The sequence below is a fragment of the Sinocyclocheilus anshuiensis genome, unplaced genomic scaffold (genome assembly GCF_001515605.1).
Source record: "Sinocyclocheilus anshuiensis isolate Anshui unplaced genomic scaffold, SAMN03320099.WGS_v1.1 scaffold415, whole genome shotgun sequence".
Lineage (NCBI taxonomy): Eukaryota > Metazoa > Chordata > Actinopteri > Cypriniformes > Cyprinidae > Sinocyclocheilus > Sinocyclocheilus anshuiensis.
This window is the reverse complement of record NW_015552655.1, coordinates 2,135,517-2,157,190: the sequence shown is the minus strand read 5'-3', so window position 1 is coordinate 2,157,190 and position 21,674 is coordinate 2,135,517. Positions and strand designations below refer to the sequence as shown.

The 21,674-nt window shown below is 36.3% G+C and overlaps 2 protein-coding genes across 5 annotated transcripts in view; one reads left to right on the top strand and one right to left on the bottom strand.

Annotated features, from left to right (window-relative positions):
- The window catches only part of LOC107667166 (myosin light chain kinase, smooth muscle-like), a 16,170-nt gene extending 5,954 nt beyond the window's left edge, over positions 1–10,216 (top strand). For all 3 annotated transcript variants that reach the window (XM_016458763.1, XM_016458764.1, XM_016458762.1), the window contains 7 exons: positions 348–565; positions 7,641–7,764; positions 7,865–8,017; positions 8,736–8,865; positions 9,021–9,105; positions 9,270–9,410; positions 9,552–10,216. In XM_016458763.1, coding sequence (XP_016314249.1) covers positions 348–565; positions 7,641–7,764; positions 7,865–8,017; positions 8,736–8,865; positions 9,021–9,105; positions 9,270–9,410; positions 9,552–9,757 — 1,057 coding nt within the window. In that variant the 3' untranslated portion in view covers positions 9,758–10,216. The remainder of the gene's footprint in view (positions 1–347; positions 566–7,640; positions 7,765–7,864; positions 8,018–8,735; positions 8,866–9,020; positions 9,106–9,269; positions 9,411–9,551) is intronic.
- coasy (CoA synthase) lies at positions 9,804–20,348 on the bottom strand. 2 transcript variants are annotated; one of them, XM_016458769.1, is made up of 10 exons: positions 20,260–20,348; positions 17,183–17,894; positions 15,228–15,442; positions 14,190–14,321; positions 13,078–13,267; positions 12,896–12,960; positions 12,722–12,806; positions 12,540–12,637; positions 11,194–11,340; positions 9,804–11,112 (listed from the first exon to the last, which is right to left on the bottom strand). In XM_016458769.1, exons 2-10 carry the CDS (start codon positions 17,856–17,858, stop codon positions 11,041–11,043), a joined length of 1,680 nt encoding a protein of 559 aa, XP_016314255.1. In that variant the 5' UTR covers positions 17,859–17,894; positions 20,260–20,348; the 3' UTR covers positions 9,804–11,040. The 2 variants fall into 2 exon arrangements, with proteins under 2 accessions (XP_016314255.1, XP_016314256.1); XM_016458770.1 differs by having other exon boundaries at positions 17,183–17,886; positions 20,260–20,328.
- Between the last annotated feature and the right edge of the window lie 1,326 nt (positions 20,349–21,674).

The following is a 21,674-nucleotide window of genomic DNA, read 5'->3' as shown; positions in this document are numbered from 1 at the left end:
ACCTCGCTTTTCAGACCGATGAGCTTTGTAAAAATCGACGCGTTTCAGAAAGGCGGGGCATAGAGGAGAAACAATGTACAGTATGTGGGAAAATGTGTTTTTTGAACCTTAAACCGCATAAACACATTTCATTACACCAAATACACAAAATAATGTTCTTTTTAGCAACATCATATGAGCCCTTTAAATTTCAAGGTGGTCTAACTACAAGTTCTTTACCCACCAAAAATTTAAAACTTTTTTGGCAAGTTAAAATAAATATCACTTTAAGCTTTTAAATCAAAACTTTTGTATAAAAATGAAACCAACATGCATTTCTAACCTGTAATTGTTCTGCCTCATTGCAGTATTGCAGGTGGTGAGTTGTTTGAACGGATAGTAGATGAGAACTTCGAGCACACAGAACCCAACAGTGTGAACTACATGCGTCAGATCCTGGAAGGAATCCAGTATATCCAAAGCAAACACATCGTCCACCTCGACCTGAAGCCGGAGAACATCGTCTGTGTGAACCGTGCTGGAACGCTCATCAAGATCATTGACTTTGGATTGGCCTGCAAACTGGGTGAGTGATTCATTTTAAGTGCTGCTTTTTTTTCCCCAGAGCGAGTCAAACAATTTGAGTCGAAGTACGAAAAAAATTCCTCAATTTTGTAATTCCAAAGTAGAAACTTTATTTCTTTTATATTCACATTTTAATAAATCTAGATATACTGCTGTACATTCATCCCCGTCTGGTTTCAGTCTGTGTGTGTCATGTTGGGTTGTGGTTGGGAAAGAGCCACATGAGATGTCCCTTTGAGCATTCCCACTGAATCCGAATCAGACTCCCGGATGTTAAAGTTTTAAATTCCAGAACCGGCTCTCCACACTGATGGCAGGTTCTGAACAGTCCTGTCAAACTGGATTTGTTGACCGCCCATTTTCTTTCCTTCTGATTTACTATTCCTCTTGTCATTGAAATGGGATCAGATGCGGCATCAGACAAAGATCTCATGGTGTTTAAACGTTCCTCCAATCGCAGGGCAGTCTGTGTGAATTCATCCTACAAGAGAGAAAATAATCAGTGAGCAGTTTAGACTCCTTTGACTGAATTGCTGATCCTAAAAACATCTGATCTAAAGGCTTATTAAATGCTTAAATATTTTCATAGACTAATTACCCCGGATGAGTTGGAGTGAATATTGAAGGAAAGGCGGCTGACAAGTGTCCAGCATACATTAATTCCAATAGGTCAGATCTTTACTCAACTGTCCATTTTGACCAACCTTTCTTTCCTCGTAGTGCACTGCGCTGTCTTCCTCTGTAGTTGTGCTTGAAGATGAACTCTGCTCCATCATACTGTTTTGTTCCTCAGTGTAACCCACGCTGACATCTGGGTCAAATCTATCCTCTATTAGTCGTTCAGGCTGTGCTTGTTTATCCTACATGGCAGAAAATGGTGACACATGAAAAGTTATAATGCAGAATACAGTTGTGTATGGTTGCCAAAACTTGATATTTAACATAAATTTCCAATGATGAGCAGTCACAGGTGTTGTATGTTAATCATTTTTAAAATTTGTATGTGGCTCATCTAATTAGCCTGTCAATTTCACAGTTTTAAATCAAGTTTGCAATTCAAATTCAATCAAATTAATTCCTAATTAAAGTCAAATGAGATCAATTAGCTTTAATTTAACAAGATTTTACCAAAATAGGAATGACCATATTGTTAGTTAGTAAGTCTTTAGTTGAATTTCTGGCAAAAATATCAAATAAAAATAGGAAATAAACTTTAAAATGAGGTTATGAACTCTAAAACGGCACATATATGGCTGAAAATAACTACAAAAAATTGTGAAGTGTTATAATTGGAGCTTAATTATTTGCAGAATAAATAGTGAGGAGAAATAAAATAACTAAGATCAATGAATTTCAAAAAAGTGCTGCATTGGAAAGCACTGTAATAGTGGAGAAACTCGCATAATATGTGAGCACTTACTGGTTGATATGGCCATAGGGGAGGGAGGTCATAGCAGATCCCAAGGACCTCAACGTTTGTGGACTGGGCTTCTGGACTAGGCACGGATTCAGTGTCTGACTGGGTGTCCCAACTGGGCTGAGGTGAATCCCTCAGAATCTTCTATGACAATTTATGTTTGAGATTAGTATGTTGTATCAGATGCAGTGTAAACCAAATGCATTTAAAACTAACAGGTTGACTAGTTACCGTAAAAAAACATGAGTAATCTTTGGCATCGGTTGACTGACCCAACAAACCATCCATTGTACTGGTGTAGTATTAATTTTTACAGGTTATTTCCTGATAATTAGGACTCTTTCCCACCGCAATGGCAAAAAGTGTCGCAATTTACCTGAATGTACATACCCTACATACCTCAGTTTGTGGTGCAGATGCAAATGTTGATTTCCGGGGTCTTCCTCTCTTTCTCAAAGACGCACTGGATTTGTCTTGCAAAAGATGCCCACCACACACCCTTAATAAACAAAAATGAGAAAACAAAAGTTGCAATAAGCAAATAAGGCAAAACTTATTTTTTCTGGGGGGGGGGGGACTACACTATGTAATTACCAATCGCCACAATTATAAAAAATATTTAAATGCCATAAATAAAATGAAGATTATTGAAGTACGTCTTGCAAGGAAATACCATTTCAGTTCATCTACTTAATTTCACGCATAATTCAGTGCTATTTGTCATTTGTTGTGTTTTAGTTAGTTGTAAAATTTTTCTAGCAGCGTCTTAATGAAAATGTTTCTATACATTTTTCCAGTTTATGCCTGAAACTCAAAATTGCCACTGGGGGGTTGATGATCCCGTAACCACAATCAAAATTGTACTATTAATGTATTTGCGTGTCATTCTAAGCCTAAAAAAACGGCGAATAAAAAGAAAGGCCGCGGGTGAAGCTCGCTTTAAGGGAAGTATGCGCATCGTCATGGCAACGGTTCGTGGCCAGGTCAGATTACGTCAGAGTTTGTTGTCGTTTGTTGGAAAATCATATCAGACCGTTCAGACATTCCACGACCCAACAAACGCCGATTAAACATGTTCAGTCAGGTGAAAACAAACGCCGATAAGGGTAACACACTGATCCAACAAACTCTAACAGACTTGTTTGTTGGCGTTTGTCCGTACGGTGTGAATTGGCCTTTATACTGACAGCTTTTATCGTGGATGCAGCATTAAGGCCAATTATAGCGAGAGATTATAGCAATCAATAAAAAGGGTAATAAAAAATGAAACGGCGCGTTTTACACGCTCAATGCTTATAAGGTGTGGAAACCAATGTGTCTTTATCATAGCTGAAGCGAACGACAATAAAATTGCAAATGAACAAACATGCGAAGATGATACACAAGCATATTCAAGCAAAAGCCAACACGGATAAGTTGTGTGAAACAAAGCAAAACAAAGTTACTCGCCTATCAAGAAGAAACCAGGCAACCTCGGCGTCCGATTCCAGCTCCTTGAGCTCTCTCCACCGCTGGAAAGCTGCTCCGATATTTACGCGGGTCTTACCTCTTGCCTGGTCGTAACCCTTCTTTTTAATGCTTTGTTCCTCCGATATTTTCCTCTTTTTCTTTATCTGCCATCTCTCTTTATCTGTAGTCGATCAGCTAATATCCGTTAGTGACGGGCGCTTTCGAAGCACTGCTTCTTCTTCTTGGTTTTTAACAGCGGCTGGCAACCAACGTAAATAGATGCATTACCGCCACCTTCTGCTCCGGAGTGGTGGATGACGCTTCGAAACTTTTTGTGAATGAAACAGTGGTTCGGAGCGCGTATCAAACGGCCAAAGTCACGTGATTTCAGTAAACGGGGCTTCATTACGTCAGAACAGTTTCGAAATCTCTTTTATATGGACACCTGCACATACAGGAATAGAAGGAAATGAACTGGTGGATCAAATAGCAAAAAAAAACAAAAAACATCCAGACAGAGTTTAATGATCCAATGAGTAAATTAGAAATAAAAGGGCTAAAACATTAAACAGAGTTTAATGATCCAATGAGTAAATTAGAAATAAAAGGGCTAATTAAAAAAACATTAAAAGATATGTGGCAAAGTAAATGGGATGGTGATAATAAAGGACGACATTTATATAATATTCAAAAAATAGTTGGAAATGAGGAGAATTTTTGGGAATAGAAAGGAATTCAGCATAATATCTCGTCTTAGAATTGGACACGCTGCACTAAATCAGTCATTATATATAATAGGACAACATGAATCTGGACTTTGTGTTAAATGTGATCTTCCTGAAACAGTTGAACATATTTTAGTAAAATGTAAAGGATATGAGAATGAAAGATTACAATTTACAGAAGCACTTCATACAGGAATTAATCAGATCTCACTACAGATATTGTTAAATAAAGATGCAACTATAGACATGTTTCACATACTATTTAAGTATCTCAAAGACACAAAATTAATGAACAGGATTTAGAGAATTATTAGGTTTTTGTTTTCTCTTCTTTCTTTAGCTTTTTAGTTTTTCCTTTAACATCAATGCTCCACACTCCATCCTAGTAGGTGGCGGTATATGCACCTAAAGCTGGTTTGCCAACCACCATAAAAACGTAGAAGAAGAAACGTGTCGAAATTTCCGCAACTAACCATTGAACCAGCGTCTATGGTTTTTACTTTATCTCGGATCAGTTTCATAAATTTGTAGACATTTTTAACGAGACGAAATAATTAAGTAGTTAAATGGACCTTTTTCACATTTCCGGGTTTCTCAGCAGCGGAAGTAAAAACTTTCTGCAAGTGAAATTGGCTGAACATGTCTATGATTGGCTGCAAGTGTGTTTTGGGACTCGGTCCGACACTGTGGTCAAAATAGTTTTTTAAAATATTGCTTAATGCACCTTTATGTATTTTTTTTTTATATTTTTTTTAAATGACCTTTAATTTAAAGCTGCATTCTGTAACTTTTTTTTTTTTTTTTTCCTTTTCGAAATTTACAAAATTTATATAGTGAGCGAGTACAACATTAATCCATTTTCCAAACCGTGTTTTTGGCTTATCCTGAATCACTACGGTACACCTATAATAAGTGTTTATACTCGGATTATTTTAGACTGGTTCTGGTAGGAACCGCTGCGGAGTAGCCCAGTGCCTGCGTGATTCGCCATAGACATAAACAATATTCTCTTGTAAATTAAAAAGTAATGCGTTACTTTACTAGTTACTTGAAAAAAGTAATCTGATTACGTAAGTCGCGTTACTTGTAATGCATTACCCCCAACACTGTGCATTACTACTTGCGAAATTTCATATTCACCACAGTAAATTCACTCATCAAAATCCTTTAATTATTATCTTTTAAAAAAAGAGGTTCAATTACAGTAGTCAACATTTGAAGTGGATCAAAAAAGTTCATCAAAGTTGTCCTAAGACAAAAATGCATTTTGGTTTTAGGACAACTTTGATGAAAGGTTCTGATCACATTCAAATGTTGACTAGTATATTTCATCCAAGAATTTTAAAGCTTTTAAAAGTTAATTTATTTAATCTTTTTAATCCATTTTGTTAAAGCTTTCGTTTTTTTTGTTGTTATATACTGTACATGTATAAACAGTGTTTTGCATGTAATGTCACCTCTTTGTATGCAATGTTGATATTTTCTGTGCTTTTATTTTTGGTATCTTGGCATTAATAAAAAAAAATAAACTTCCAAATTTTTTTTTTTAATTAATTGTACCGAATTAAACAATCCATACAGTAACAATAACAATACAAAAATATGGAATGCTAGGGGGAGATATAGACAATTATAGGAATACATTAAAAAGTGTACATGCTTCCAAAATTCGGATAGCTTTTTGTTTCTTCGAGGGTAATATAGATTCAATATATTTCACTTCATTTTTAAATGCTATAAAGCGTTTTTTTTTTTTACCTGAAAATTTACATTTTTGGATATGAAATTTAGCCATTAAAATAAAAAAAAATTATAAAATAAGTGCAGGTCTGTTTATCTTTGGAGTTTACAGTAATGCCTAAAAGAACATCTTTCCACTGTAAAATAAAATCTCCATCAACATTTCCAACAATAAAGTCAAGTACATTCCGCCAGGAAAGACACATAAGGGTAGTGCCAAAATAAATGAACAGCTGTCTCCGGCTTATGCTTGCAAAAGCTACAGCTAACATCTATATCTTTTTTTAAATTTAATTAAAGGGGTCATATGATGCTTTTTAAAAGAATTATTTTGTGTATTTGGTGTAACAGAATATGTTGACAGTCTTTGCAACTTCAGGGATCTTATCTATGCACAATCAGCTTGTAACACTCCAAAGAGAAAGGAAAACTTGAAATCGCATCATATGACCCCTTTAAATAATGTTTATCAGGGTATATTCTGTGGAGAAGCTTAAAGGATACTTTCACATTATTTGAGATATCGATTGGGCAGAAGCCAGACTTTTGTCCAGTCAACATCACTCACAAATTTACTCCAATATGCAATTACATTTGGTTTTGAAACAACATCCTTCTGGAAAAGGTCTATTGATCTATTATAATTATTACAGGAGATGAGAAACATATATTTTAGCTACAGGGGAGTGATTTGATTCGGTGAAAGGCATGGAAGTTGCTGATAATTCACTCCAATTAAATTTTTTTTTTTTTGCTGTTTAAACATGCATATTTTAGAAGAAATCGCAAAAAAAAAGTCCAAGAGTTTACACACCAGGTCTGTCCCTAAACATGGCGCGGGACACAATGAAACGTGATTGGTTGCTTTACCTGTCAATCATATGGCCTTTTGAGTGGTCTTTGGCCATTTAAAGCGGTCAAGGTTTCCAATCCCAGACCTTTTGCTGTCTGTCAGGAAATATGCATTTACGTGACGCAGGCATAGCTAGCTTGCAAACCACTGATTCTAATGCGCTCTAGTTATTATAGTGTTAGGGGAGGGGCCATGCTCAGTGGCTCCAGTGCGTCATCGAGACGTGATTTCAGACCCGCCCTAAAAATCCTGAACACAAAAAAAACTGTCTGTTAGCTGTTTAACTCCACAGTTCAGTACTATATATATATATATATATATATTAGTATTTATAGAGTTTTAGCTTTTAGTTTTAATTACTTTTTCTTATTTGTAAGTCGCTTTGGATAAAAGCGTCTGCTAAATAACTTAAAGTAAAGTAGTACATAGTTCACAGTCGGTGTAACATGTTTTCAGCAATACATTTCTAACATGCGTTTAGAATACTCTGAACTGCCTTTACATGGATTCATGTAGAAATGTTGATCAAACTCTGGTAGTAAGGGCATATTTGAATATATGTCTTGTCTAATTTAGGACAAAACCTGTTAAAATTGTGCATATTTATTTTGTACTGCTGATAACTTGAGAATTGATATTATATCTTGGAATTTCAGTATATAAACAGGACTAAATCCCGTTGGATTAACTTTCAACAAATTAACACTGAAAACTGTCCAGCTTTATATATAAAATACAAAACTCGCTTTTCATACGGATGACTCTTAATGCACATTTTATATACATTTATATCAAATTTATAGAGTATAGAATAAAATATGTAGACATTAATTTTTTTGTATACATTTATTTATATATATATATATTTTTTTTTTTTTTTTGGCCTTTTCAGAGCATGGTAAACGTCTGATGGTCTTGCACGGGACTCCAGAGTTTGTGGCCCCAGAGGTTGTTAATTATGAGCCTGTAGATCTGGCCACCGACATGTGGAGCATCGGTGTCATCTGCTACATACTGTAAGGGTTCTGAGTGAAGCAGGTTATGGATGCACTTCGATTTCTGTCGACTAATATGTGCGTTTTTGCTCGATGTAATTTATTTTTCACTGTTTCCCAGGCTGAGTGGCGAGTCTCCATTCCAGGGAAACAGTGATGCCGAAACCTTAGCTCTGGTTACTGCAGCGCAATGGGAGTTTGATCCTGAGAGTTTTGGTGATATCACCGATGAGGCCAAAGATTTCATCAGCGGCCTGCTGAGGAAGGATAAGAGGTGAACGAAGGAATGCGACTCAAAATTAGCATGGTCACATCATGCATGTTTTACTATATTCTGCTAATGATCTGTAACAATGGTATTTTAGTATAATTCACATAATACCATTACAGTTTTTATTAGTGCTGGGCAACGATTAATTGCATCCAGAATAACATTTTTGTTTATAATGTGTGTGTATTGTGTGTATATATAGACGCACATAGAGTATATATTTTGAAAATATTTACGTGTATATTTGTTCATATAATTTATATGATATATAAATATATTTCATATATAAACATAACATCATTCTTAGATATATACAGTCATGTGTGTGTATTTATATATACATAACAAATATACACCGCACACACACATTGTTCACAAAAACGTTTGTTTTGGATGCGATTATTTGTGATTAATCGTTGCCCAGAACTAATGTTTATTCATATTTTTTTGTTTTAATTTTTATTATGTCTGTAGTTTTTATTTAAATTTCCGTTTTAGCTGAAATGTAATTTAATATCAACTAGCTTTTTTTTTTTTTTTTAAATGGTTTAGTTAGCTGTAATAACTTTGATTTATAATGTTCATTGGAGTCTTGTTTTTAATTAACTGACCATTTTCAGTCCACAGTCATGCAAAATGCAAGTAGACTGCAAGTTATTTAAGCATCATATTCTATTCTATTCTATGTGTAGAATGTTTTATTTCATTTTTACTCTCCTAGAACAAGATTATCCTGTGAGAAAGCATTAGCTCATCCCTGGATAGCCTTATTTGACGACTCAAACTCCAGATCAACCAAATCCCTAAATAAAGAGAAGATGAGAAGGTTCCTGGCCCGACAGAAATGGAAGGTATGGAAATTAGGAGGCTATTCGCCTTCAGCCGATTTAGTATAAAGATGCCTGATGGTTTTCACTGATGGAAGTTCCTGAAGGCTGTCATCAGGATTGCTTTTTTACCTCTTTGGTAAACTGCAAATCGTGTACATATCGGTTCTGTCTTGCAGAAAGCTGGTAAAGCCCTGCTTGCACTAACAAGGATGGCTCGCTGGAGCAAATCTGATGGACAGCCGTCTCCCATTTCTGTAGATGGTAAGATGCATGAGTACCTGTTTGTCCAACAAATGAAGTGTTCAAAGCCATTATACATTACTTTTGCAATTATGTTTGGCTTGGCACAAAAGTGACTTTCCCCTGCAACTACCTGAGGATGATTCATTTGTCCTCTCATGGTGTCTCTGTAACTGTATTTTCAGCGAATGCTCTGGGGAAAGAGGCCGAGCAAGCTGTGGCATCTCTGGAAAATCAGTTGCGGAGTGAACCACGTTTCCATCAAGCCCTGCATGACCTCACTGAGGGCTGTGGAGCCACCGTGCACCTGGCCTGTACAATACAAGGTACCTCTGTCAGTCTGATGGGCGAGTCTGGGTTTGGCGGATACCGGGAATTAAACTACAAACTACTGCATCCAAACATGAGCATGTTTTCAAGAAGTTCGTGATTGGACCATAATTCACTGAAATGACTAATGTTTGCAGGATATCCTGACCCTGAAGTGCTTTGGCTGTTTGATGAAGCGCCGCTGGAGAAAAACGGACGAGTTCAGATGAATTCTGATCAGAACGGCACATGCACACTCACCCTTGCTCAAGTGCAACCAGGGGATTCTGGGATCTACAAATGCTGTGCATCCAACAGTCTGGGACAGGCGCTGTGCTCTGCCAGACTCACCGTGCAACTCTAGAACACCAACTCTACAATGTTAAGCTTGAAGAAAACAGGATTTTTTTAAGCGAACTTTAGGAACCATGTGCAAAAATTATGGTGAAACAAAAGTACTTTCAAACTATCCACATGTTTAACGTCACTAGAAGCGGTTGTAATTCATTATTTCTGAATTGTTCTATTGTTGGTTTTTAAATCACAATTTACTCCACAGTCACGTTATAGTTTCAAGTTCAATTTCTATCACTTTTCCCTGGTGTAAAGTTTTAGCCATCATTTACTAATTGAGACGGAGCATTGCGTTTTTCTACTGAACCTGGGCATGGTTTAATTTAGAAAACAGGATTTTTTTAAGCGAACGTTAGGAACCATGTGCAAAAATTATGGTGAAACAAAAGTACTTTCAAACTATCCACATGTTTGACGTCACTAGAAGCAGTTGTAATTCATTATTTCTGAATTGTTCTATTGTTGGTTTTTAAATCACAATTTACTCCACAGTCACGTTATAGTTTCAAGTTCAATTTCTATCACTTTTCCCTGGTGTAAAGTTTTAGCCATCATTTACTAATTGAGACGGAGCATTGCGTTTTTCTACTGAGCCTGGGCATGGTTTGATTCTGCTTAATTTAAGACAAAGTAGTTTTTAAGAGTTTAATTTGTTGTACATGCATGTGTGTGTATATAAAGATTACATTTATTAAAGTTTTATTTGAATTTAAAAAAAAAGTTTTAATTTATTAAATAATTTTTAATTGGTAACTTAAAACAGTTGATCACAATGACATCAAAAGTCATTTTGTGAATTTGCATTAGATCACTGACCAGTTGGTCTATTATGGGTTAAACTGACATTCATTTTAAACTTTGGTCTTCAGGAGGCACAATATAGATTAATAACCATCTCTCTTTGAGAATAAGCATAATCTACACTAAGATCAAGATCAAAGCCTTTTACACTGAAAACTGCGTTTGCAAAAATACATAAATGGCAGTGTGACAACCAAGTATGACATTTCTGACAACAGGCACAAAAAAAAATGGTAAACCGCATATTGCAGGTCTATTAAAAGTGCTCAAGGTGTTTTCCGTCCCAAACCTCTTCCACCACATTAGAAGAGCCACGAACATAAGAACTGATACTGGCTCATTTGTTTATGAAGGTTACAAATGTTTGATGCAACAAATGGTAAATGATTTCTTGTTTGTTTCTGAAATGATCAACTAAGGAAACCGTCACTAAACTATTTCACTAAATTCTGAAAACGCTGAAATCCGGTTGTATTCATATTGAAGTCCGTCTCAGGGTGAAGGTCTGATTTCTTCTAGTCTCTTCTGAATCCTCTGCTGTAATAGAGTCCAGGCTTTCAACACCTGAGGAAACACACATGCATCAATGATTAGCCGCATGTTTTGAGGTTAATAAAGCACATTCCTGATCTGGTGTGTGTGTACCTGTCGCTGAGTAACGTCAGGTTCCCACAGTGTGCACAGCACTACGTTAGCATGTTCTATCAGCTTTGCATTCAGCCACTGGCTCTTCAGTCTCCTCAAGGCGTCTTCCTCCTTCACACCGTCACGCTGGACTATACGCTTCACTGCCTGAGACCAAAAGAGAGGTAACACAGCTAGAATATCCTAATATTGTCTTAGTCTTTGACTACTAGTGAAATTTTTCATTTAAATATATTAACCGGGATTAAAGTTTTCTGTCACTATGACGGATTTCCGTCAGTTCATAAAGAGTCACTTGACTAATTCCTGAATGATTCAGCCGTTCGAACAAATCAATTGAATGAATGATTCAGTGATAAAATCAGTGACTTGCTGCCACCTGCTGACGGATTTAGTTTAATTTCTAGTGTATAATTTCAGTTATTTAAATCATTTAATATTTCTGTATTCAAAATTGTATATTTAAAACATTAATCTCCACATGAATTTAATTGCACTCATGCCACCTCTGAGCCTCATTAACCGTCTGGAAATGTACCTACAAGCCACTTTTGTGTTCTTCTGTGCCACCTCTGTAGTATAAATTAATTGATTAATACTAATTTCATATGATTGGTAACTTATGTCTTATTCTACTTATTGTTTTAAATAGAAATTTAAAAAGTTTATAAACATAAATTTTTGAATTTGACAGATGAAAATGATGCCATTATAAAGGTAAAAAGAAAATACTCCTGTAAGTCACTTTAAGGAGTCAAATGTCACCTCGTATTAGGAAGGCTAATTTTGATCAGAATTTTTGATTATGGATCAGAAGGTGCTCCTAAATTTTTAAATTAGGAGGACAAGCGCTCCTGACTGAAATTATATGCTAAAAATGAAACTAAATCCACCAGCAGGTGGCGGCAAGTCACTGATTTTATCATGGAATCATTCATTCAATTGATTCGTTCGAACGGCTGAATCATTCAGGAATGAAGCAAGTGACTGTCTTTATGAACTGACGGAAGAACACTTTAATCCCTGTATTAATAGAAAGTAAATATATATATTTAAAGATATTAATACTTATCCCGTAAGGACGCCTTAAATTTCTCAAAAGTGACAGTAATGGCATCTATTAATGTTTCAAATACATGCTGTTATTTTGAACTTCATATTCACCAAAAATATATATCACAGTTTTTACAAAAATAAGCAGCAGCACTATTTTCAACATTGATGATATGAAATGTTTCTTGAGCAGCAAATCAGCAGGATCTGACAGGTGATCTGATTCCTAGAATGTGCTCTCAAACTTTTCAACCTTTAGAAAACCCTGTGTGTCTATATTAAAGCTTTAGAACCTCTTCCTCTGGGATGGTGGCCACCCAAACCTCATGCACCAGATATGTCCATCCCGCCTCGAGCAACACGGCCGCATCCACCACACAGACACGCTCACCTGAAAACAGGAAGTGAGAATTAATCGCAATGAAAACAGAAAAAGCTCAGCAAAAGCATGAGAAGGAAGTGCTAAATGCTTCACCCTGTTCTTTTGCTTGTTCTATTCTTTTCTTCACCAGCAGAGCAATCTCCGGCCACACGATATCTGTCAGAGCTTTCAGACGCTCCTGGAAAACAAACACACACAAATACAATACGAACAGGATTGAATCAAGTGTTCTGAATTCAATTATAATCACCTGCTGAGTTAAATCACCTGGTTTCCAAACACTTTTCCACCCAGTACTCGTCTGTTAATGCTCTTATCCTCATTAAGAATATCTGACAGCAAAAGAGAAGCAAACAAAAAACAGTTTTCACATTTTCTGTAGGGAAAAACTGCAGAATTCCAGTATAAACTAGATTCATTCAGTGACTATAAACGTCTCCTCTCCATACCTGGGCTGAACTCCTGGACGACCTTATGATAAGCGGATGTTCCCGGCAGGTAAGCCTCGTGACCGAGCTGATCGCAGTCAATCCTCACGGCGCCAAGAGCCTCCAGTCTGTGCGCTATAGAGCTCTTTCCCGACCCGCTGCCGCCCGTCAGACCAATCACATACAGATCCAGAGGAAGATCCGGCTGCGGCTGCAAACACAAGAACAGCAAATTAAACCAATACCAAGAGCTTTACCTTTATGTGGATGAAATCAAAGTAATAATCAATAACTTGAATCTTTTGTGAAACTACATCAATGTTAATGCTAAGTGAAACGCTACAATATATAACATCACATACGATAAAATTAGCATTATTTATAAGATTTTAAAGTTTGGGGTCAGTAAGATTTCCACAAATATATGATAATAATACGAAATGTTTCTTGAGCAGCAAATCGGCATATTAGAATGATTTCTGAAGGATCATGTGACACTGAAGACTGGAGTAATGATGCTGAAAATTCAGCTTTACATCACAGGAATAAATGATATTTTAATATATATTCATATAGGAAACAGTTATATTAAATCGTAATAATATTTCACAATATTACTGTTTTTATTGTATTTTTGATCAAACAAACACAGCCTTGTTGAGCAGAAGAGACCTCTTTAAAACATTTAAAAAATCATGATGAATGGTACTTTATATGAATAAATATATAATCTCTGAAAGGAACGACAATAGATAAAAGCAATAGCAGCTGAGCTAAATCATGCATCACATGATCAACATGCACATGACTAAATGGCCTTCATTAAATTACACAGCAGTCACAATGCCATGTCTCTTTAAATGAATGTCTGGAAGACACAGGACAAGTTCTGTCAGGCTTTTTGTTTAACAAAAGTTTTTTATACATGAGACTTCATCTATGTAACAATTCATCCTGAATAAAAACACACTATTAACCAAGTCCTCTTTCCAATAACACATAGTTAAATGCTCCAGTAATGTTTAAAATGCATAAATATAACAGTTTTGGACTAATGCATGATGCATTGATCAATAGATGAAGTGCATTATGTGATGCTAGTGAATATGAACAAGTGAGCAGGATGTTCGTACAGATGGAGGTTTGAGCAGCGTGCCCAGCAATCTTGTTCTCAGGCTGGAGGAACTGATCTTCTCCTCCTCGATGTCAGCATGATGGGCGTCTTTCAACAGCTGGATCTCGTACAAAACCAGTTCAGCCAATCCCTGCACAGAAAACATCACTTAATCACATACTATAAGCAAATTAATGATCAAATAACAGTGAAACGTAGGCAGCAGCAAAGTCCAAACGCACTGGGGTCACTATGGTCACAAGCACACTGAATTCACGTGGATAATCAAGTTCAAAGTTCACAGATTTCTAGTTTATGACTTACTGAGGATTAAACATTTGAGGGGTGACAATAAATGCACATTAAACTGCCAGAGCCAAAGACTTTCAGATATAAGCTTTATAATGAATAAATTCAAATGATATAATTATTATATTATACACTACCATTCAAAAGTTTGGGGCTGGTAGGTTTCTAAACAAGTCTTTTATGCTCACTAAGGCTGCATTTATTTGATCAAAAATACAACAAAAACTGTAATATTATGAAACCTTATTACAATTTTAAATAACTGTTTTCTATTTTAATATATTTTAAGATATAATTTATTCTTGTGATGCAAAGCTGAATTTTCAGCATAATTACTCCAGTCTTCAGTGTCACATGCTTCTTCAGAAATCATTCTAATATGCTAGTTTGATGCTCAAGAAACATTTCTGATTATCAATGCTGAAAACTTTATATTTTTGTGAAACCATGATACATTTTTTTCGTTCTTTAATGTATAAAAAGTTCAATAGAACAGCATTTCTACAATTTTTGTAACATTATAAATGTATTTACAGTCACTTTTGATCAATTTAATGCATACATGCTAAATAAAAGTCTTAATTTCTTAAAAAAAGTCTTACTGACCCTAAACTTTAGAACAGTAGTGTATATTTGTTTTATTATCAAAAAATACATTTTGAGCTACTGTAGATCAAGGTTGTGGTTCTCTGGTCTAACGATACAGTGCCTTTTATAGGCACTGGATAACAACCAATAACGTTCTCACATTTTCCACACGCTTCCTGTTGACAGCTTCACCCCCTTTCCTCGTCTCCTCGCTGACCACAATGCACTGCAGCTCAGGGTCGCTTACAGAGGGGCCGAAGGGGTCGGAGAGAGGAACGATTTCGTACTTGAGCGATGGTTTTACATCGTTCAGAAAGTCCTGGAGCTTCTGCACACGCTGATCGTACGGCTCTATCAACTCATTCAAGACCTTATCTATACAAAAAGCAGGACACATTTAAGAATGCACTACAAAATTAGCCATTTTTCCCGGGCCAAACTGTATTGTCACATTTTCAAGTGGTTTATCACTTGATAACAATGGTGGCAAAACATCTCAAACCTTACTAGATATTCATCCAGATACCAAATAACCAAGTAGACAAACTCATAAAGCCTTTTTAGAGCCTTTTTGGAGAAATGTAGCATTCCATCACTTGCTCACCAGTGGCTGCTCTGCAGTGAATGGGTGCCGTCAGAATGAGTCAGAATCCACACCACTCCAAGTCCATCAATTAATGTCTTAAAGCGAAAAGCTTCATGTTTGTAAGAAACAAATCTATCATTAAGACGTTTTTAACTTCAAACTATTGCTTCTGGCTAAAATACGAGCAAAATGCATTAATGATAGATTGTTTCTTACAAACATGCATCTTTCTGTTTCTCAAGATGTTAATTGATGGACTGGAGTGGTGTGGATTACTTGTGGATTATTGTTTTTATCAGCTGTTTGGACTCTCATTCTGACGGCACCCATTCACTGCAGAGCATCCATTGGTGAGCAAGTAACGTAAAGGCTTGTTCACACCGGGACGAATATCACGCACGATTTATCGCCGATGTTTAACGCCTCGTGACTAAACAAAGGGCGCCAATGTGAGTGTGTACACCGACGCGCAAAACGCGAGGCGTAAAAGCGTTTTTTTTACTTTAAACCGCATAAACACATTTCATTACACCAAATACACAAAATAATGTTATTTTTAGCAGCATCATATGACCCCTTTAACGACTCCTGACTAAACAAAGGGCGCCAATGTGAGTGTGTACACCGACGCGCAAAACGCGAGGCGTAAAAGCGTAATTTTTTAAAAAACGCCTCAAACTCGTTTTTTTGGTTTGACGCGACGCTTTAAAAACTGGCCGACCAATGAGATTGCCGCTTTTGTTCACGTGCCTGGAGCTGCTGAAGTTACAGTAAAACACGACTTGGTGGCGCTCAAGCACAAAACGGTCTTGCCGAGCACACATTGATACCTAACGACAAAGAGGAAGTAAGTAGACCAAGAAGATGCATCGAGGCAAGATGCTGCTGGTCTCATTGGTGTCTGAACACAAAGGTATGAAGGTAGAATGGGAACTTTGGATTCCCACATAATTAGTTACTTGTATTTGGATATATATTTAGACATTATTAAAGACATATTTATTAAAGTATTAAATTAAAAAAAGTATTATTAAAGTTTAGTCTTCTCTTGCGCATGCAAATTTAATTTACGCTTACAGTCTTATGTACACTTCCACAACTCTTACCCTGCATATGCAAATCTTTTTGACGTCATTCTACCTTCATACAAAGGGCTTTATGACAAACGCGACAGCGACTACGAAAATCTCGATAAGAGGGAGTTGTTATGGAGAGGAATTGCAGATCAAATAGGATTAAATGTGTACCGGGGTATTTTTCATTAAGCGCCATCTAATGTCAGGGAGTGAATTTGCACGTTCACTCGGCTCATCGCCTGCGAAAATCACTTGGGTATGAACACAAAAGACGCGTCGAAAAACGTCGGCGATAAGCGCGCGAGATAATCGTCCCGGTGTGTACGAGGCTTAATGCTACATTTCTCCAAATCTGTTTCAATGAAGAAACACAATCATCTACATCTTGAATGGCCAAATTTTAGTTTTTGGGCAAACTATTTCTTTAAAGATTTCTAGAGGGTCTCCACTTACTTTTTAGTAGTTCCTGGTCACACACACCAATGACAAAGCGTCTGTTGGCCATCAGACAGGAAATATTCAGCAGGGTCTTGTGGGCGCCATGCAGACGGTCAAAAGTGCCGCCAACCACCACATCACTGAACGTCTCTAAAGGTTTTAATTGTGCACCTCTTCCTCTTCTATCATCATCATCTTCCTCAACCTCTTTTAGTCGCGGGTACAAAAGCACAGATGAGAGACTCGGTTTGCAGACGTAGCAGTGACCCGCGTACTTCTGCAAGCACTGGGTGACCAGCGAGGACTGGCCTGAATCCTGGATGGGGAAGTCTGTGAGCACTACTTCTGGCGAGTGGGACAGCGTCTGCGGGGTGGAAAAAGGGCCGTTGTTTCCACTCAACACCGCAGATTGGGTGCGGACGTTACTGAGCAGCACTCTGACGTCAAGGTGCGCACAAATGTCAGCGGCGTTGCTGTAAAGGCAGGAGATGAGAGTGCAGAGATCCACCACGGGCGGGATGTAGGCGGGCCGCACCTGCCCACCTGTGCCCAGGTTGAGGCCGGGGTGGAGATGGACGTAAAGTGTGCGCTCGACCACCTGGGCGGCAGACGTGAGGACAGGCGCGATGCGGAGAGGGAGGACGTGTAACGGAGACGTAAGGACCAGGATACCGGTGCTGAACATGGACATGATGGACAGCTGATGGTGACTTTATGATCTGAGGTGCTGAAAGATATAATACAGATTAGTGGTGTCAAATGGTTCATCGCGATTAATCACATCCAAAATAAAAGTTTTGGTTTACACAATATATGTGTGTACTGTGTATATTTGTCATGTATATATAAATACATACACATACAGTATATATGTTGAAAATACATATGTGACCCTGGACCACAAAACCAGTCGTAAGGGTCAATTTTTCGAAATTGAGATTTATACATCATCTGAAAGCTGAATAAATAAGCTCTCCATTGATGTATGGTTTGTTATGATAGGACAATATTTAGCCAAGATACAACTATTTGAAAATCTGGAATCTGAGGGTGCAAAAAAAATCAAAATATTAAGAAAACGCCTTTAAAGTTGTCCAAATGAAGTTCTTAGCAATGCATATTACTAATCAAAAATTGAGTTTTAATATATTTACAGTAGGAAATTTACAAAATATCTTCATGGAACATGATCTTTACTTAATATCCTAATGATTTTTGGCATAAAAGAAAAATCAATCATTTTGACCCATACAATGTATTTTTGGCTATTGCTACAAATATACCCCAGCGACTTAAGACTGCTTTTGTGCTCCAGGGTCACACATATACACATATATATATATATATATATTGAATATATAAACATAACATTTTCCTTAAATATATCTAATACACATGCATGTGTGTGTATTAATATATACAAAATAAATATACACAGTACACACACATAATATATTACGTGAACAAAAACTTTTATCTTGAATGCGATTAATCGTTTGACAGCAAATCTAAAAATCTAAAAATAACACATTATTTATGCAGTGCCATAAAGAGATACTTATGCAATTGCAGAAACCTGTGAAAATGTATAACTTGAATTCACCGAATGCGCATACAGAATCTGCCAAATGAATAAATATGCAATTATGTATCTTGGACTGTTATTTACATATGCACATATTGCAACTTTAAATTGCTTAAGGACTTAAAGGTCATTTGTAAGTACCCGCATGCATATTTTCTACTGTATCCTGTTATTTTGAGAATTGAGCTAAAAGACAAATAGAATTCTGATCTTCAAAGAGAATTGAAATTAGAACAGAATAGAAATAGCAGTGATTTCTGAAATTGCACTTTGATTAAATTACTATAATTACTCTAAAATTACCCTAATAATTAAAACAAAAAGAATCTATATAAAATACAGCTATTATATGTATCATGCAAGTTTTGATTAAATTAATTCAATGAAATATTAGAAAAATTACCATAATAATTAGAATCATGAAGACTTTGATTAATTCAATAAAACCTGTCAAAATTACTCCAATAATTCAAATAAAAAAAGAACCTTTAAAAATACAGCTCTTATACGTATCCTGCAAATTTTGTTTAAATAAATTCAATAAAACATGACTAAAATTACCATAATAAATAGAATAGAATAGACATATCGCTCTCAATTGTGGAACATTTGATTACATTTAAAACATTTCAAAAATTACTCTTAAATATTTAATATTAAACCGAAAATAATAGACGGGGGTGTAAACTTTTTTAATTGGATGATCTTTTGTCTTCTGGGAAACATGTAAGTGTTTATGTAGCTTCTGAAGTCCAGTACTAAATGAAAACATATTATCGTTAAACAAAATGAGAAGAATTTACACATCATCATCCTGTTCAAAAGTTTACACCCCCCGTCTCTTAATGCATTGCCTGGCCTTCTTGAGCATCAGTAAATGTTTTCACCTTTTGTAATAGTTATGCATGAGTCCCTCATTTATAATGTTTCTCATGTTACATAGAATTTCAGCATTAAAAGGTTGCAAAGGAAATGTGAAGCTGACATGTCTCACAATATTATTCTTATTTCCTTCAAATTATTGACAAATGCACGGTGTCTTCAATGAATGGCAATTTATGAAGTAGGCTATTGCGTTCCATAATAGTAAGCTTGTGAGCATAAGGCACAAGTTAACACAAGCCCAACCCATTGTAATATAACAGAAAAAAATTGTTAATGCTTTGGAAATCAAGGACCACCCATTTCAAGCAATTCTCAAGGAATTAGCTCAATCAGATTGTCCGCAACAAAGGCAAATGACTGCACTTCTTTTGGACGAGCTCGAATTACGAAACGACCAGGCTTTTAAGACCTTATTATGAAATCACTTATTTTTACTTTTACAAATGATACCAACATCGCGTAGTGAGAACGTTTAATTGTAATGGACATATGTTGTACATGTTTGCAGAAATGACGAATCTGCGGCGGATTGTTCACAGCTGGAATTAGTCACTAGATAACACGGAAACCAGTTAAACCCGAACAACACACTGTAACACCAGACTACTTCAGCAAAACCTACCTGAGGATATTCTGCCGATCAGGGTGTTGAGAAATGCTAAATGTGGAATAATACTGCACAAGACAACTGTCTGGTATCAGGCTTCGTCATGACTATATAAAAGACTAATGTTTTGCTTAGCAGCGCGAACTCGTGTCCAGTTGACCTAGACGGCCATGTGCTGGAATACTGACTGATGATTGGCTGATAGCGGGAGTTCCTGCCTTAATGAATCATGGGAAGTGTAGTTTATAGCTGCTTTTTTTTTAATTCCTCCGTCCCTATGAACTCGTGTTATGTCGCCAAACACGAACATTTCTCATCTTATCATTGTAAATTATTTATGTTATTTAGTAATTGAGCATCTTTGTGTTGAAGAGCATATTTTTTTTTACACATTTTACATGTGTGCCTCATGTATTGTGCCTACAATAAAAAAAAAACAAAAAAAACACAAGGCTACATAACTGCATAATATTGCATAGTAAGTTTCTCTGTACCAGATATAATGAAATTTATGCTTTTATCAGCATAAAAATTTTATTCCTGAAATAAACCCACTTTTCAGATTACGTTCTAATTGGGATAATTATTTAGAAATTTGACTGAATACTAAACAAGTATGAAAAGTACAGCTTTTATCTGACAAAAATACAAAAATTACTTTTCAATTTCAGCAACTTTTGTTTTACAAGGTCTTAGTGACTATCATCTTGTCTGTGCTGGTTAACTAAAATAACTAACAAGAAACTGTAGACTGAAAATCTGACTAAACAAAGTCCATAAGCTCCATAAACAGTTAAACTACTCAACCTTAGCACAGTAATAAACTTTCAATGATTCACAGCATCATTTCAAAGATATTTTTGCATTCAGTTTGTGAATGAAAAAACACAAAAAAACAATGTTCTGCAACTTCTGCAGTGTTTTGTCTGGCAGGTCTAGACTGGGACAATGTTACAACAATGTCTTTGTGCTGCATCTATAGACATTTTTACCCCATTTCACACAATTTAGGGGTGGAAAAATAGATTATGTATATACAGTATATCTGACATAGATACATAAAAACCTGGAACATCAGCAGAAACATGAAAAAAATGCAGATAGAACTTGGCAAACTAATTTCAAGACCATTAAAGGTGGGGTAAGCGATTTTTCAAAAACGCTTTAGAAAACTGATTCGGGCCGAGTAGCAAAACAAACTTGTAGCCAATCAGCAGTAAGGGGCGTGTCTACTCATGATGTGGAGGAGAGAGCGTTCAGTGCACACGACGGATATTAGCGAGCCGAGCGACAGAAAGATAGAGATGGCGGATAATAAACAAAAGAGGAAAACGTCTGCGGAACAAACGAAGGCTTAAGGCAATAAGGCAAGAAGTAGGACCTGTGTAAATATCAGATCAGCTTTCCAGCGCTGGAGAGAACTCAAGGAG